The following is a 16,782-nucleotide window of genomic DNA, read 5'->3' as shown; positions in this document are numbered from 1 at the left end:
CAATTTTCTCTTCCTCGTTCTCTGGCGAAGGAGCAAAGTGGATTCCTTATTAATCAGGGGGGGGAAAGCAGCTTTAATGAGGCTGTGGAAGGGGCTGCAAACGGGATCCTGTGGACGTAATATCAGCGTTCGTTTTGATGGACGTTCGGTTTTTTTTTTTAAACGCAGTGGAAAATAGCCAATGTTGTTCTTTTTTAAAAAACAAGTCCTCTTTTCCCCTTCAGGTCCCGTCCGATCCTCCTGTCCCCAAGAAACCCAAAACAGATGATGCCCTGCAGTCTCCTTTACTGGGGGACAAAGAGAAGCAGTCCAGCTGGCTACGATCCTTGTCAAATTCATCCAGTAAGGTGAGTTTTGGGAAAGCTTGTCAGGTTTTGAAGGCTGAAAAGGTGCAACGCTCCCCAAAAAAACCCCCAAATTGTTCCTTGTCTGACCGAGTTGGGTGGATGGAGCCAGGAATGGAGCCTTGGGTTGGATTTGAGAGTCTGGCTACTTTTGCGTTGGCTTCAAGGGTGGGATTTATTCAAAAAATTTAGCAACAGGTTCTCTGCCCAGTTGCTGAGTGGGCGTGGCTATGGTGGGCGTGACCTACTCAGCCTCCTGCACCACGGCAGTGGGGGTAGGGGAGTGGTTTTACCCTCCCCAGGCTCTGGAGGCTTGGCTCAAACCTCCGGGAGGACGAAAACAGCCTCCCCCGGGCTCCGGAGGCCCTCTGGAGGCTGGAAATGGGCCCATTTCCAGACTTCCGGGAGGCTCGTTTTTTGCCCTCCCAGAGCCTCCGAGCGGGCCTTGCACTTACCTGACATCCAAAACGGGCCGCGGGGAGACTCCTGGGAGGGGCAGGGTAGGGTGGGAGGGGCCAGCCTGTCCTTGCAACTACCGGTTCGGCGAACCAGATGGAAAATTAGCATCCGATTCACCCAAACTGGTCCGAACCGGCTGAATCCCACCCCTTGATACATTGGAGTGTGATGTTGCTCCAGCAGGCTCTACATCCTGGCTTCTGTGCGGTACACTCACAAACCTTTGTAGCATTTACCCAAAGATTCAGAAAATCCGGATCTACAAAACTCGATCCCTTTCCAGTCTGGCCTTCAGCCGTTCATTCACTATATCTTTGTTTTATCCATTTGTCTCTTACTGGTTTTCTTTTTCTCTCTATTTTTTAAAAAGAATATTGGGTGTCTCCATCCCCGGCAGCGTCTTTCTGCATTCCGGCCCTGGTCCCCCGCCGTTTCAGCCAGCGAGAAAGACGTCACCAACCACATCCCTACGTTGATCAGAGACAGGTAAGGAGAAGCGGAGTTTCCCCGGGGCCGAAATTTGAAGGCCGTTAAATTTAGTAGGCGGCCAGGTGCGCTACTTGAACGCAAGGGCTCCGAAAAGTATCCCACAGGGTGGATCAACGCCACAAGATCTTAATATCTTGACACAAATTAGACACTACAGACAGAACCAGGGTGCAAAATTAAGACTTTGGAACGTAAAATTAAATATCACCCGGTTTGAGCCGGAGAAGCTGATGGGTCAGATGAATAAATTGTGCCTTTGGTCTATGGTCACTTCAATCGCTCTGCAGTAGCTTGCGGTTTAATTGAACAACTGATTAATAGTTCCTTGATTTGCACGTGCCTACTAAAGGACATAAGGTAGTCCTTGACTGACAACAGTTCATTTAGTGACCACTGGAAGTTACCACGGCACTGAAAGAAGTGACTTGTGACCAGTTTTCACACTTAACAACCATGGTCCCCATGGTCACGTGATTGCTTGGCAACTGACTCATAATTATGACGGTTGCTGCGGTGTATGTGTGGGTGGGTGCGACCTTCTGACAAGCAAAGTCAAATGGGGAAGCCAGGTTCATGTTACTCATTTAACAACGGTGACCAGAAAGGGGGTAGAATGGGGCAAAAATTCACTTGACTATCTCGCTTAGCAACAGATTTTGGGCTCAATTGTGGCCGTAAGCCAAGAACTACCTGTATATTTCCTAACTTTTAAAAAAAAAAGATATACCGAAGTTGCTTTGCCTCTTTTAAAATTTTGGAGCAGCAAAATAAGAACTTAGTTTGCCCAGTGAAGAAGTGAACTTTTCAAAGCTGGCAATTAAGCCTTTTCGATGATTCATTGCGTTAATGAGAGATGGCACGGAAACCTTCCCAAGGAGCGATCTTCGAGGGAAGCGGATGAGTCACCCCAAAATAGCTTTGTGGGGGCTGCGAGGTAACCCAGCTTTCTTTTCTTGCGCAGTTTCTATTCGTATAAAAGTTTTGAGAACTCCGTCGCACCCAACGTGGCGCTGGCCCCCCCTCCTCAGCCAAAGATCGTGAGCAACCCACTGTGCCCCCCAGCTGCCTTGCGGAATGCCGAGCCCCTCAGCAGCCCTCCTCAACTCCGGAAAAGGAAACACGTCGTCGCCGAACACCCAGCCGTGCCCGAACCGACACCCACCGTCGCTGCCGTGCCCGCCGTCGCTGCTCCCGCCCCTGCCATGGAAGAAGAGAAAGAATCCGAAGCCGAGATAGAAGTGGAAACGCGAGAAGAATGTAAGTGGGACTTTTTCGGGGGAGAAAAATCCTTGGCCTCTTTGGCTGAGAAAAATGGATTTGGTGGTCAAATAATTGTCAAGCACCAGGAAAATCAGGCGATCCAGGCAGTTCAAAAAATTATTGTAAGCTCTCTACAAGAATCCGAACTACTAACAGTCAAGGGAAATTAGCGGGAGATAAGAATAAGAAGGAATTCAAGGTGGGCTGGGATTAGATCTCTTGTGGGTGCGAAGAGGCTCATGACGCGTTTGACGCCTCCCTCCCTTGAGCTCAGCCTGGTCAGCTCCTACAATAATTTCACGTTAAAACCATCCTTCCAATAGGTCGAACTTTTTTTTATTTTAAGAAGCAGACTGCCTTTGGAAGGAGGTCCTGGGGCTTCAGATCTGTCTGGAGAAGGTGGCCAGACAGAGAACGGGACTTCCCTTGAGTGTTGTCCAACACCACAATTCTGTAAGATTGAAAGAATGCTGGTCTTGGCTTCACAGAGTCAAAATAGGCTTCCCACCAACACTGTGTTTCTTTTCACGCGCACTCACTACCTTTATGGTTATAGCGCATGACCGTGAAACAGGGTTTGAGTTATGCACCCCACAATCCCCATACGTTGCCCGGGGATGGGATGCCTGATTGCCACGGCTTCTTTCCTTCTCTCTGCAGTCACTTCTTCCCTGTCCTCGCTCTCGTCCCCGTCCTTCACCTCTTCGAGTTCAGCCAAGGATATGAATTCCCCCAGCCTGCAAGTCCAGCCTGCCGCCGGCAACGCCGTCTTCGAAGTGTCAAGTCACGCCGAGCCTCAGAACGGGCCCAACGGGCTGGAAGCCGAGCTGGAGCATCTGAGGCAGGCCTTGGATGGCGGTCTGGACACGAAAGAAGCCAAAGAGAAATTCCTCCACGAGGTGGTGAAGATGAGGGTGAAGCAGGAGGAGAAACTCAACGCCGCCTTGCAGGCCAAGCGCAGTCTCCACCAGGTAATGGGGTGGTGCCGCGGAGCTGATGGCACGGAGGGGACCCCGTGGCACTAGATTTGAGTATAGAGTCTCTGGGTGGCACTCAAATTTAACTCTTCTCCGCTTCTAATGGTCTACCTGGGATCTTTGAAGCTCAGGTTGGGTGGTGTTGCGTTACACAGGTAGTCCTTGACTTACAACAGTTTGTTTAGTGACTGTTCAAAGTTACAGTGGTACTGAAAAGAAGTAACTTATGGCCCTTTTTCACACTTACAACCATGGCAACATCTCCATGGTCACATGATTTACATTTGGATGCTTGACAGCTGGTTCATATTTATGACAGTTGCATCCTGGGGTCACGTGATCCCATTTTGTGACTTTTCTGTCAAGCAAAGTCAAGGACGAAGCAAGATTTGTAGGTGGGCCTAAGGAGCTTCCCCCCCCCACACTCTTCCTCTTCCTCCTCCCCCGGGGGCCCTTCCGTTGTTAATATTCCTTCTTGTCCCAGGAGCTAGAGTTCCTCCGCGTGGCCAAGAAGGAGAAGTTGAGGGAGGCAACGGAAGCCAAGCGCAACCTGAGGAAGGAGATCGAACGCCTCCGGGCGGAGAACGAGAAGAAAATGAAAGAGGCCAACGAGTCTCGGATAAGGCTCAAGCGGGAACTGGAGCAGGCCCGACAGGTCCGGGTATGCGACAAGGGCTGCGAGGCCGGCCGTCTACGAGCCAAATACTCAGCCCAGGTGAGTGTGGCAGCAACGGTGCTCTCTTCCCATCCCGGAACATGCCCTCCCCCCAAAAATTAAAAATCAAGGAAAGCCTCTGAGGTTAGCGGCCCTGCTTTCCGGACCTTTCGACGTAACCCTTCGCGAGAAGGCTCGGTGGAAACACCAAGTGTGGCTCTGAGCATCTCGCGCTCAAATGTCTCCTCCGCCCCACGAGTCTGAGAAGTTTTCAATTTTGGGGGCTCGGATTCCCACTCTCGGGTTGAGTCAGACTGTGAATCAACCTTGCAGGAGAGTCTTGTCACCACCAGGATGTCTTTCCCAGCCTCACCTGGTTAACAGAAAAGGCTGCTGGTGAAAACATCCCTTTGAGAGGCCTCTGTAACAGTGGTGGTATTCGGGCGAACCGCTAGTGGCGACCTGCCATCCTATTTAGCTATGTTTTCTAAGCGAACTGGTGGTAAAATTATGTGAAACCCACTTCTGCTCCGTAATGGTCTGTGGGAATGGCCTTGGGAGATGGAGTTAAGGGAATGGACAGATAAGAGACAGCAGAGCCCACAGATGTATAATGGGTGGAGAAACAGGCTCAGAAGAGACCCTTATCTAGATTTTTGGGGCTGTAAAAGGGAAGGAAAGAAAACCTGTTCCGTATTTTGTTTAACAATGAAGTAGAATTAGCATAGCTTGTCATGTTTCCTGTCTGGCCTACCTGGCTGACACCTGCCAGTTTCAGGAGAGCCGAGGCAGAAAGTGATGGAAACATGGGACTTCTGAGCCTGGCATCTCCGCCACGAAGCGTTAGATGGGAACTGGGTGCGCCAGGTGGTCACCTCCCACTTGCACAGCTGGGATGTGGCAGGCAGGAGACCCAAATTGCACTGTCTGGCTTTTTCCTGCCAAAGCTCAGCTGCCTCTTCAGGGCTTTTGCAGGTGGCTCTGTCCATTTTCAATTTTCTCATGGTTGCAGAGGAGGGGTTCGGCGTGCGAGCGGCACAAATAATGTGCCGAGTCTTTCTGCCTTAATGCCTAACTACTGTACCAACAGAGGGCTTAAATACGACGAGAGAGAGGGGGGGGAGGGAGAGGAGGAGGGGGAGACGCTGTGTCTCCTTCCCCGGTTGTTAACCCAAACCCAGGGCGTGCCTTCAACCAAGAAGGACAAGGTTCCAAAAAGCTAGGAGAGAGCGGGAGGCGCTCACCCACCTGTGTGCCCCCCCCATCGCTCTAAGCAGTTCGGGGGACTCCCGCTAACCCTCTTGCTCTGCTGGTCTTGTCCCACCAGATCGAAGATCTGCAGGTGAAGCTCCAGCACGCGGAGGCAGACCGAGAACAGCTGCGCGCCGATCTTTTGCACGAGCGCGAAGCGCGCGAGAACTTGGAAAAAGCCGTCAAGGAACTGCAAGAGCAACTCTGGTCAAAGCATAACGATCTGCCCAACAGCGCGCACACCCCGAAAGACCCCGAGAACTGAGACCCCCCCACCCACCCACCCGCACCCCGGCCCAAGACCGGTGGAATTCTGCCTGTGGCCCGAGGGCCGATCCGTGCATAGTAAGCAAGACTGCGTGGAAGAGGCGTTTTCCCCATCCCTGCATGTGGCTAAACCATGGATCTGGTTCTTAAATCGGAGGGCAAATGATGTTACTCTTTATAACGAAAAGCACTGAATTTCTGCCTCTTTTTTTTAAAATCCGTATAGCACAACATTTTCCTGTGCCTATAACGTGAAAAGTGTTTATAAATCTACTCTTTTGAGTCTGCAGCAAAAAAAAAAAAGGAAAAAAAAATTAAAAATGTATTTTTCTTTTCTACTGGGGGAAAAAAAAAAGAAAAACCTATCCGGTCAGCAGCATTTGTGGAAATAAGGGACAAGCTTCGAGGGCTGCTACAAATATATATATATATAAATATAAATATATGTATGTGTATCCACACACCCACATACGTAAACACAAAAACCCCAACAAGCCCTTTTGTTATAAGCTATTTCAAAATGCAAACCGTTTAAAGTCAAGACGACGTATTAAAAATCATTGACAAGATTTTTTTTTTTTTAAATAAAAAATAAAATATATTATATATGAATGCTGGGGTCAGGGGTGGGATACTTTTGATGCCTAGTGTGTAAACAGGTGTTGGAAAGTGTTTCAGGAAAGAAAAAATAGCCATGAATGATTTCAAATCAAGGGATTTTTTTTTTAAAGGAGAATTTCCAATTTTGGGATTTTTTTTCCCCACTCCCTTTCTCCAGGTTTCAGCCTCTTTTGTTTTCCCTACGTTTTGATCATAAAAAAAAAAAAGAGAGGATGTTTGTACGTTTAGGAATAGAACTCTGTCCTAAATAAACCCAGCCTTATGAAATTTCAGTGTTTTGTTCCTCGCAAAGACTTGCTTTGACTCCAAAGCACTTCTGAATTTAGCAAACAATAACCCATCACGTCGGAAAAAAAAAAAAAAAAGAACGAGAAGGAAGAAGTTCGAACCTGAAAAAAGGAACAGCTGGATCGATTCCCCCCCCCCTCCCGGTTGCTTGCGAGCAAGACGCGGGAACGAGTGAATGGCACACGCATACGCGTGTAGGGTTTTTTGGGGGGAGGAAAAAAAACCAACCCGCCTTCCGTTTTGCTCAGCGAATTCATTCCACATTTTTTGATCCACGACCGCCTCCAAATTTTGCAGTGTTTGACTGACGGACTCCTCCTCCAGGACTTGCCGCCGCCACGCCGCAGCCCGGAGAGCGTTGGGTGCCCTTTGAACGAACGAGACTTTCGCCTTTGTATTAAAAGAGACAAAAAGACTTTTGCTGCTGTGAATAAGCCGACTTTTGTTTATTCTTTCGGGATCTCTCTCTCTTTTTTTTTTTTTGGGTTGGTCACGGGGTGGTTTTGTTTATTTGTTTGTTTGTTTCTCATCTGACAAATGCTTTAATCTTGGGATTGGAAGGTGCCAGCAGTTTCCGCGTCCTAGCAGATTGCAGCCAGAACATGCTCAGGGGAGGCTTTGCTCTGGCCTGAGCAGAGGGGTCCCCTCCCCAATTTAAGACATACACATAAAAAACACACACAGACTTTTTGGGTGAATGGGGAGAAATTTGAAGTCCCCCCGTCCCGTCCCGTTTGCTCCCGTGGCTCCTTTTCAACCATCTTGTCAAAGCCAGCATGGTTGGCTGGGGAATTCTGGGAGTGGAAGTCCACACGTATCGCATAAAGGACCGGCTGCAAGTGTGCAATGCCTTGACAGCCACTGGGGGCGCAAGGAACACGGATAACTTGCCCTCCCAGGGGATCGCGAGATCCGCCTTGGCTGCCATATTACAGAATTGTCACGGGTTAGGGTGAGTCTGGAGCTGCCAAGAGCCACGTCACGATCCGCGAAAGATCGGTGGCTCTAATGGTGGAGAGGGAGATGTGAGGCCTGTCAGAAGCCAGCCACTGACCGTAGTTTGCTCTTAAGCCAGAATCCTTTCCGCCCTACATACCAGCTTGTTTTGCTAGGCTCAATTCCGAGGAGCGACAGCTGTTTCGTAAGGCCCAGCCTATACCAGGATGAAGGAACTGCATTCACACGTCTCGCAGAGCTTAAAGCCAAGAATAAGTTGCGCAAAAGCGAGCAACGTATTCTTGGCTTGTTCGATTTGCTACCCCCCCCCTCTCCATGATGGCTTATTTTGGCCCGGTTTGATTGCAGACACGGGCAGGACAGAAAAACACATCAGGATGAAGCCAGAAAAGCCGAAACATTAAGTTTGCATTCCCCTTTTTGCACGTTGCATAAAAGCCATATCTGCAGCTGAGAAGCTGACAACAAACTGGGTTTCAAACTGAAGTTTATTGGCCTAAACCAAACCTTGGGGGTTTTTTCCCCCCTTGCCACTGCTTGAATATTTTTAACGATGCCAAAACCAAATCAAAGCAACCACATTCTGACTTTACCCAACAAAATTCCAAATTTTCCTTCCCATTTCACTGTTCTTAAAACACAGAAGGGAAACATGTTTTTTTTTCCTCCCTCCGGTATTCACACTGCGGCAGCCTGTCCTAAAATTAAAGTATTAATTTGCAGTACACTAAAGGAAAAGAAAAAAAATGTATTAATTTTTTTTTTTTTAAAAAAAGCTGTTATTATCCATTCTAATAGCCATTGTAAGCATGAATGTTGAAAAGGAGGAAAGTACATTTAGGGAAGTGGGTGGGAGACTGGTTAAGCAACCATATAAATACAAAGGAAGATTTATTAGAAAAAAAAAAAAGGAATCAGGTTACTTAGGCAAAAAATAAATAAAATAAAATACACGAAAAGCACGAAACCGCTCAGCGAACTTGCTTGCATGATACAACTTTTGTCTAAGTTTGAGGTCTCTGCCCTTCTTCCTTTGCAATGAATGGGTTCAGCTCTAAAAGTGCAATGCAAAAAAAAAAGAAGAAAAAAAAGAAAAAAAAAGGAATATTGTGTTTATGCAGTTATTTTTTTAATGTGAGGTTTTTTTTAAAAAAGAAATTGCTTCTTTGTATGTTTTTTTTTTCCTGCAGTTATTAAAAAGAACATATGCATGAAATTAAAATTTTTACCATACATATATTAACTAACGGGCATTATTAGTGTCTTATGTAAAACTACATAAAGGTTTCTCTCCTTCTTCCCCCCAAAAAGACCCCGTCAGCTGTCTGAATTTTCACTCTCACTCTTGCTTTCTGGTTAACGGTTGACCTGCAAAATCAGCCCAAGGTGGAAGGACTCCCTCTTAACGCAAAACTGAGGCTGGTTAGGTCAATGCAATCATTTTCTTTTTTTTGGGGGGGGGGGGTGGAAAAGGGGGGGGCAGGAAATTTCCCATGGATTCCACTCACCCGAGATTGAAAAAGAAATTGATGGCGAAGGGGAAAGAAACCTCTCCGTGCCAGGGCTGTTGAGAGTTGAGTGGTGGGCACCATTGACAGTATATATTTCATCCCCAGGTTCTCTTTGGCATTTCCTACATTTTAAGCCTTTCATTGGGGGTGGGGGGGGAAGGTTAAAATTAAAAGCAAAATCCGGGTTACGGTCTCCCAACGCAATTTAGCTCGGGAAACACCTCCCCCCCCACGGAATTACGGGTATCCGTCCCCCGCAACACCCGTCTACTTCGGATGGGCCTTTCCGTTTCGCAGCATCGCCTCCCTCCTTCCCTCCCTGTGAAATTGACACAGTGTGGAAGATGTTGCTTTCTAAATTGTGGATGTGTGTGATTTGTGTCCTTGTGCATTTGGGGTGCGGGTGGGGAGACGTGCCCTCTTGAGACAGCTTTAAAACCAGCGTCCTCGCTCGCTCGCTCGCTCGCGTCGAAAAGGGGCTGTAGCAGCCTTTCCGGAGGAGACGTGGGGAAAAGGACCACGATTCCACCCCGTGGTTGGAGGGGGGGCCACGATCTGCTTGGAAGTGCCACCGTTTTTGAGGCCCCCCCACCCCGCAACCTCAGCCTGAGATGCCATCATCGGGATGGAGAAGAATTGAAGAGAAGCAGAGGGTACCATCCTGTCTCCCTTGAACCATGATGCTCAATCCGTAGCCCTTTTTAAGACGGGTGGACTTCAACTCCCAGAATTCCCCACCCAGCTTTGCTTAAAACGGTTTAGCAACCACAGTCTAAACTCTGGTTTTGCTCTCTTAGTTACCTGGTTTAATTTGGAAAGGAGGGGGGGGGGTTAATGGCGTGCATTTTACTCCCCTCCCATTTCCTTACCAAGCCGTATTTGAAAGGGGAGGGGCTTTATTACATATATAATAAACTTATACATAAATATAAATAGAGACATAACGTATCTAAATATTGTATATGCAGTTTAATTCAATTTTTAAAGACATACCCAGCTACATTTTTAACAAGGGGCGGGGATGGGGAAAAATATATATATATATACCAACAGCAATAAAATATTGATGTCTATGGAGCAGCTAAGAACGATTTAAAAAAAAAATCTCCTTTTTCAAACGGAACTTACCCAATGTAAAATAAAAGCATAAAACACTGTAAATACTTCTTTTATAGCTGTATAATAAGTGTATATGGAGTTTCACTTTTTGAGGTTCTGTTCCTTCTTCTTACTGAGCTGCTTTGTTTTACAACTCAACGCTTTGAAATCGAAGAAAGGTTGAAATTTGTTAGGGACTAATAAAGCCCCATCACCAAGAAATAACCAAATCTATTTTGGAATTTCAACGTCGGTTAAAATCTTTGGTCCCTTTATTGGCGTCTTATATAGTCATGCTTCATTGTATTATATGGTTAAAATAAAATAAAATAAAATGGAGATTTCCTTCTCTAATTCAAGCAGTTTACGTACGAGAGATTTTTTTTTTTTAAAAAAAGAAGAAACAAAATAATTCCAGTTTCAATGGAGGGACTCAAAACTGCAATTTTTGAATAGATTTTTTTTTTTTAAAAAAAAATTGAGCACGTTTTTGCCTCGGTCTCACCGCTGCTACTAACAATTCGATGCCTTCCCTGTTTTAGACTTAATTTTTTGTGTAATTAAATGTGCTTGCTTGAGTGACAGAAAAAGAGGGGAAAAGAAATTGGTAACTCTTCGCCCTATCTTTCCCTTTTTTCCCCCCAACTTGGAAACAGAGAATATTGTAACATAAAGGACTTTTATCAAAGTATGTATAAAAATAGCTATGCTTATAAATACGTCTCAGTGACTTTATGTACAGTGTATAGACTCATTATCGCTAATAAAATTGTCCGGAAAAAATAAATTCCAAACCCCGTAAAAAGTATGTTATTTTTACTATTAAAGTTTACATAATCTCACCAATTGAGTAATCCACGTGATTCAGAAAAAAACTCAATTTCGGGGTATAAAAATTGGGAGTCAACAATAAATGGGTGTTTCTTGAACCTGGAAGACTATCCAGGTAGTCCTTGAGTTACAACAGTTCTTTAAGTGACCATTTGAAGTTACAACGGCAGCATAATAAGGGGCGAAAAATAAACATATTTCTCTGCACTAGGAACAGAGGTGGTATTCAGCTGGTTCGTACTGGTTCGAGCGAACCGCTAGCGGCGACTGCGGGGGGACGTAAAGCCGTCCTATTTAGCCAGTTTTCGAGGCCAGGCGCGTGCGCATGGGGCGAACTGATAGTAAGAATATGTGGAACCCACCGCTGACTAGGAGAAATTTGAAATCAGAATTAAGAGCCAATTTTTGGGGATTGTTGCCAGGGGAATTGGAATACTGGCCTTTGGAGAAGTGGACATGGACATCTTGATGGAAATTTTTTTTTTTTAATATATGGAATTCGAATGCAGTGAACCTCTTTAAGTCTTTTGGTGGGAAGAAAAAGTAAGACGGCGTCTCGTATTCCTCGCCCAAAAATGAGATTCTCAATGGAGGTGACTCAACAGAAGCTTAAACAATCACCTAGCCAGGACATGTTCTAATCTGCAACTACATTTTTTAAAAATTGTGTAAATCGATTATTACGACTTTCTAAGGTAGGAAGGAATTTTTGTGGTTCACAGAAAATGAACTTAATATATTTCAAGAAACAAGTTCAACGAAGCAAAGACCTCGCTCCAAATGTTTGGGGATTTTACTCCTTGCTCGGAAAATGGAGAGGGAAATAAAAGTACAACCACCTTCTTTTTCTCATTAAGCTTTTTTGAAAACGATTCTACGAAGAGAGGCCCATGGAGGAACCCAGCAAAATTTCACATAATCCGGCACCTCTTAAGTCAGCCGTGTAAATCCGACAAGGCGCTTAACATTTTGATTACACCGCATTACAAAATTGTCCCACAGAGCTTTTCATCTGGCATACATGGATTTGCCCGGCCCTTTTGAGAAATCTGGTGGCGGAGAGTTCCGTAAGTTCATTTAAATAAGGATTCGATTCTGTCAACCTGGATGAAAACTACCAAGGAGTTTTGGGAGCTGAGAAAGACAGTGCCAATCTTCCCACCTAGGTGGAATAATGGCGGGAGGTAGAATTGGGAGTCACTGCCAAGACCTGAGTATCATTTTGGTAGGGCTGAGATCAGTAGTGGTATTTCAGCCGGTGTGAGCGAACCGGTGAAACCCACCTTCAGCTGGTTGGGAGGCTGCAAAAAGGAGTAGGGGTACGATTTTAATCCACTGAGCATCTCTCAGAGGCAATGAGAAGCTCCTGGCTGGTTTTGTCTGATTTAAACTCCCAAGGACTGGCAACCCCAAAGACTTGGCACTGCCATTCACCTCCCCTTCCTGCTTTGAAAGGTGCGCGGTCTTTTGCAGACAGTCTAACATCTGTTTCGCAGACACCTTTACGACACAAATGTGTTAGGATTTATGCCAACTCTTGCCTAGGTGTGAAACCAAAATACACACAGAGAGGCAGCTTCAACGGGCTTTTCCAGCACTCTGGAGGCCGGGTGAATTTATCGAACAATCAACCGAATAAAACAACCATCCTTAAATCATTCCCTTCTGGAGCAGATGCGATCAAATCAGGATTGAACTCAACGCTCTGCCAGTTTCACACCCACTTTAACGGGTTCAAAAGTGATGGGGGGGGGGAACAGAGAAGATTGACAGGGAACTTGAGAGGACGGTGTGTGTGTGTGCGTGAGACCTATAGGGTGGCTTCCTGTTCCTGATTCAGCTGAACAGCAAATTCTAACGGAACTATAATCGCTGTCTTTATTAGGCTAAAGCAGTGTTTTCCCCTCCATCTTGACAACTTTAAGATGTTGTGGACTTCAACTCCCAGAATTCCCCAGCCAGCGTGGGAATCTTTTTTTCCAAAAAATTGGGTGGTCCCAATAGGCTGGTGTTGGCCTTTTCTTTTTCTTCATGTGGAACAATACAGTCTGCAGGTTCGACTAGGGTGTTAATGGATGGTAAAGAGAAAGAGAGAAAATGTGTTTACTTACTGAAAGCTAAGATCCTTCCTTCCTTCCTTCCTTCCTTCCTTCCTTCCTTCCTTCCTTCCTTCCTTCCTTCCTTCCTTCCCACAAGTTCAACTGCTATAGAGAAAAAAAAAGAAGGATCTTATTGATACTTCTGCAAACAAACTGCAACTTCTGCTTATAAAACTGTACATTTGCTGCTATCCCAATCAAACTTGTATAAAGTTTTTTCATCCCGTTTTGGGACGAAACCAGACATTCCGTGCAAAAACGGGCAATTCTGAGAGTAAAAGACTGTCCTGTATGAATGCCTAACTCAGGTTTGGGCCAACCTTGGCAACGTTGACTTCTGGCCTTCAACTGCATGACGTCTGGCTGGGGAATTCTGGGAGTTGAAGTCCACAAGTCTTAAAAGTTGCCAAGATTGGACCCCCTTGTGTCCACCAATCTCTCTCTTTGCTTCCTTGGCGCCTTAGAGACGAGATTTCGATCCCTTGAACGAAGGATGGCAAATGTCTTAACCTGGATGTCTGCTGGTTTCTTTTTGCTTTCATTCTTTTTTCATCTTTTTTGTTGCTTTTATTTCAATCCAATTGTTCAATTCAATTCAATGGTTTTAATATGGCTGTACACCGCCCTGAGTCCTTCGGGAGAAGGGCGGTATGGAAGTCTAATTATAAATAAATAAGTAAATAAATCCGTAACTTGCTGACTTTCAGAGAACTCAAAATCTCACATACTTTTTTTTTTTTCCTTTCCCCGTAACAAATCTCTTTTTTCCCGGTAAAGTCTGCTCCAAGACTGTAATAAAAAGCTATCTGATCTGAATCTCGCATGCCCTTTTAAGTTACGTCGGAGGTTAGAGGGACGTAGGCCGGGGACGAATTCACTGGCAGCGGTTCCAAGGTTTGGGGACAGCTGCTGAAAACCGCTCCCAATGTCTATGCAAGGAAGCCAAGGGCCTCTCTCGACCCTTCAGAGTGTCTTCTAAGTGTCCGTCAGATATGCTGTTTTCCAGTCATAAAGGGAGACAAGCCATCCCCATTAAACCGGCCAGCCTCTCTGCCCCAAAGGGGCCTTTGGGGTTAAACATATGAGCTGCCATATTTTGATAAATGACTCAGGGGTGAAATCCAGCAGGTTCTGATGAACCGGTAGTGGAAATTTTGAGTAGTTCGGAGAACCGGCAAATACCACCTCTGGCTGGCCCCAGGAGTAGGGTGGGAATGGAGATTTTGCAATATTCTTCTCTCTGGAGTGGGGATTTTGCGGTATCCTTCCCCCTGGAGTGGGGTGGGAATGGGGATTTTGCAGTACCCTTCCCACAGGAGTGGGATGGGAATGGGGATTTTGCAGTATCCTTCCCCTGGAGTGGGGTGGGAATGGGGATTTTGCAGTATCCTTCCCCTGCCACGCCCACCAAGCCACGCCCACAGAACCGGTAGTAAAAAAAATTGGATTTCACCAAGGGTCCATTTGTAAACTAAAGATTCCAAATTCAGAACAAAAGGGGTAAAAATAAGTTGCCCAGAGTCTCTTTGTTAGTGAGCTGAGTGGCTTATAAAGGTAATGTTATCGATAAAATAAATATTTCGCTCCCCGTTCCCTTTTAATTCCTCTCTGGAGCATTTCCAGTCTTGCCTCCTGCTAGCGAGCGTGGGTTTGCATCTGGAGATTGGTCTGTGCGTGTCTGTGCAATCTGTGTGCGTGTGTGTGAGTGTGTACAATTTTGATCGACTGGTTCTAATCTCCACCTGCATATACCTCATAGGGACAAGCCACAAATATTTCAGCTATTTGATTTATGAGAACCCCAGCAAAAAATTTGCCAGGGGAGATATCCTGTAAGTACCATGATTGATGGCTCCTTCAAAACCTCACAGTTTTTAACACTCCTTCTCATGTGGTTCTCTGAAGTGGGGAGAATTATGGGGGGAGGGAGGGCAGGAGGGAAGGAAGGAGGTGGAAGGAAGGGAGGAAAAAAGGAAGGAGGAAGGAAGGAAGGAAAGAAGGAAGGAAGGAAGGTGGGAGGGAGGGAGAATGAAAGATGGAAGGAAGGCAGGAGGAAGGAAAGAAGGAAGGAAGGCGGGAGGAAGGAAGGAATGAAAGGAAAGGGGGAAGGAAGGAAAGAAGGAAGGAAGGAAAGAAGATGGGAGGGAGAGAGGGAGGGAAGGAGGAAGGAAGGAAAGGAGGAAGGAAGGAAAGAAGATGGGAGGGAGAGAGGGAGGGAAGGAGGAAGGAAGGAAAGGAGGTAGGAAGGAAGGAAAGAAGGAAGGAAGGTGGGAGGGAGGGAGGGAGGAAGGAAGGAAAGAAGATGGGAGGGAAAGAGGGAGGGAAGGAGGAAGGAAGGAAAGGAGGTAGGAAGGAAGGAAAGAAGGAAGGAAGGGGGGAGGGAGGGAGGGGGGAGGAAGGAATGAAAGGAAAGGGGGGAGGAAGGAAAGAAGGAAGGAAGGAAAGAAGATGGGAGGGAGAGAGGGAGGGAAGGAGGAAGGAAGGAAAGGAGGAAGGAAGGAAAGAAGATGGGAGGGAGAGAGGGAGGGAAGGAGGAAGGAAGGAAAGGAGGTAGGAAGGAAGGAAAGAAGGAAGGAAGGTGGGAGGGAGGGAGGGAGGAAGGAAGGAAAGAAGATGGGAGGGAAAGAGGGAGGGAAGGAGGAAGGAAGGAAAGGAGGTAGGAAGGAAGGAAAGAAGGAAGGAAGGGGGGAGGGAGGGAGGGGGGAGGAAGGAATGAAAGGAAAGGGGGGAGGAAGGAAAGAAGGAAGGAAGATGGGAGGGAGAGAGGGAGGGAGGAAGGAAGGAAAGAAAGAAGGAAGGAAGGTGGGAGGGAGGGAGGGAGGAAGGAAGGAAGGAAGGAAGGAAGGAGTGAATAAGAATAGTGAGGAAAGAGAGAGGAGGAGGAGAAAAGGAAGCCCACTCCTTCAGCTTTTCTGTCTTTCTGGAAACAGGAAGACTATTAAAAGCACAGTATTAACTATAGCTTGATTTTTGCATTTTTTTTTTCCTCCAAAGAAGACTTAATATGAAAAAAAACCCCAAACATTTGTGTGATGGGGGGGCAGGAAAAACTTAAATCCACTATATATCTCCCCCGACCTCCCTCCCCCATTTAACAGTGATGTTCACGTGGGGTTTTCTTTCCCCCTTTTTCAAATCTTCTCATCGTCCCCAACATTATTTCTTATATCACTCTCTCTTTTTCCAGAGGAGCCGGGGGCTAACGATTCAAGAACAAAACCTCTGCCGTTAAATCCCGATTCAAAAATCACCCTGAACTCCTTCGAATGGGGGGGGGGGAAAAAATTGGACTGGAAAAAAGGAAATCCGCTGATTTATCTGCAAAAAATGCAGAGTGGAAAGAGATCACTTCCAAAGTTGCAAAGAGAAAAAAAAACAAAAAAACCCAAAACACCAGCAGAGTGATTCAAACTAGCCATGGCGACATTTGCTTCTCCATCAGAAAGCGATTTTGAATTCTTTCTGGCTTCTCGTATGAACCATGCTGAAAATTCCAGATTCAGAATACAACTTTTATTCCCCCCCCATCTCTTTTCCAACTTTCACTGAAATAATATGACATTAGTGCTGTCCTTCTGATCACATTCACAAGCTAAGTGCCGTTTCTTCAACCCAGGAGGAAAGATTTCTGATCTTCCCCCAGCTATGAAAGCAATTTTTTTCTTCTTCTTCTGA

General features: G+C 46.2%; 1 protein-coding gene across 1 annotated transcript in view; it reads left to right on the top strand.

Annotated features, from left to right (window-relative positions):
* Positions 1-8,702, top strand: part of SKI (SKI proto-oncogene) — a 133,611-nt gene extending 124,909 nt beyond the window's left edge. The window contains exons 2-7 of the mRNA XM_070956304.1: positions 225-347; positions 1,174-1,289; positions 2,254-2,549; positions 3,213-3,523; positions 4,014-4,244; positions 5,512-8,702. Of these exons, the coding sequence (XP_070812405.1) occupies positions 225-347; positions 1,174-1,289; positions 2,254-2,549; positions 3,213-3,523; positions 4,014-4,244; positions 5,512-5,700 (1,266 nt within the window). The 3' untranslated portion in view covers positions 5,701-8,702. The remainder of the gene's footprint in view (positions 1-224; positions 348-1,173; positions 1,290-2,253; positions 2,550-3,212; positions 3,524-4,013; positions 4,245-5,511) is intronic.
* The last annotated feature ends 8,080 nt before the right edge of the window (positions 8,703-16,782 follow it).

Source organism: Pituophis catenifer, unplaced genomic scaffold (genome assembly GCF_029215685.1).
Source record: "Pituophis catenifer annectens isolate HBS135680 unplaced genomic scaffold, rPitCat1.0.hap2 SCAF_18, whole genome shotgun sequence".
In the NCBI taxonomy this organism is placed as follows: domain Eukaryota; kingdom Metazoa; phylum Chordata; class Lepidosauria; order Squamata; family Colubridae; genus Pituophis; species Pituophis catenifer.
Note: the sequence above shows the minus strand (reverse complement) of the source record. Positions and strands in the feature narration are given on the sequence as shown.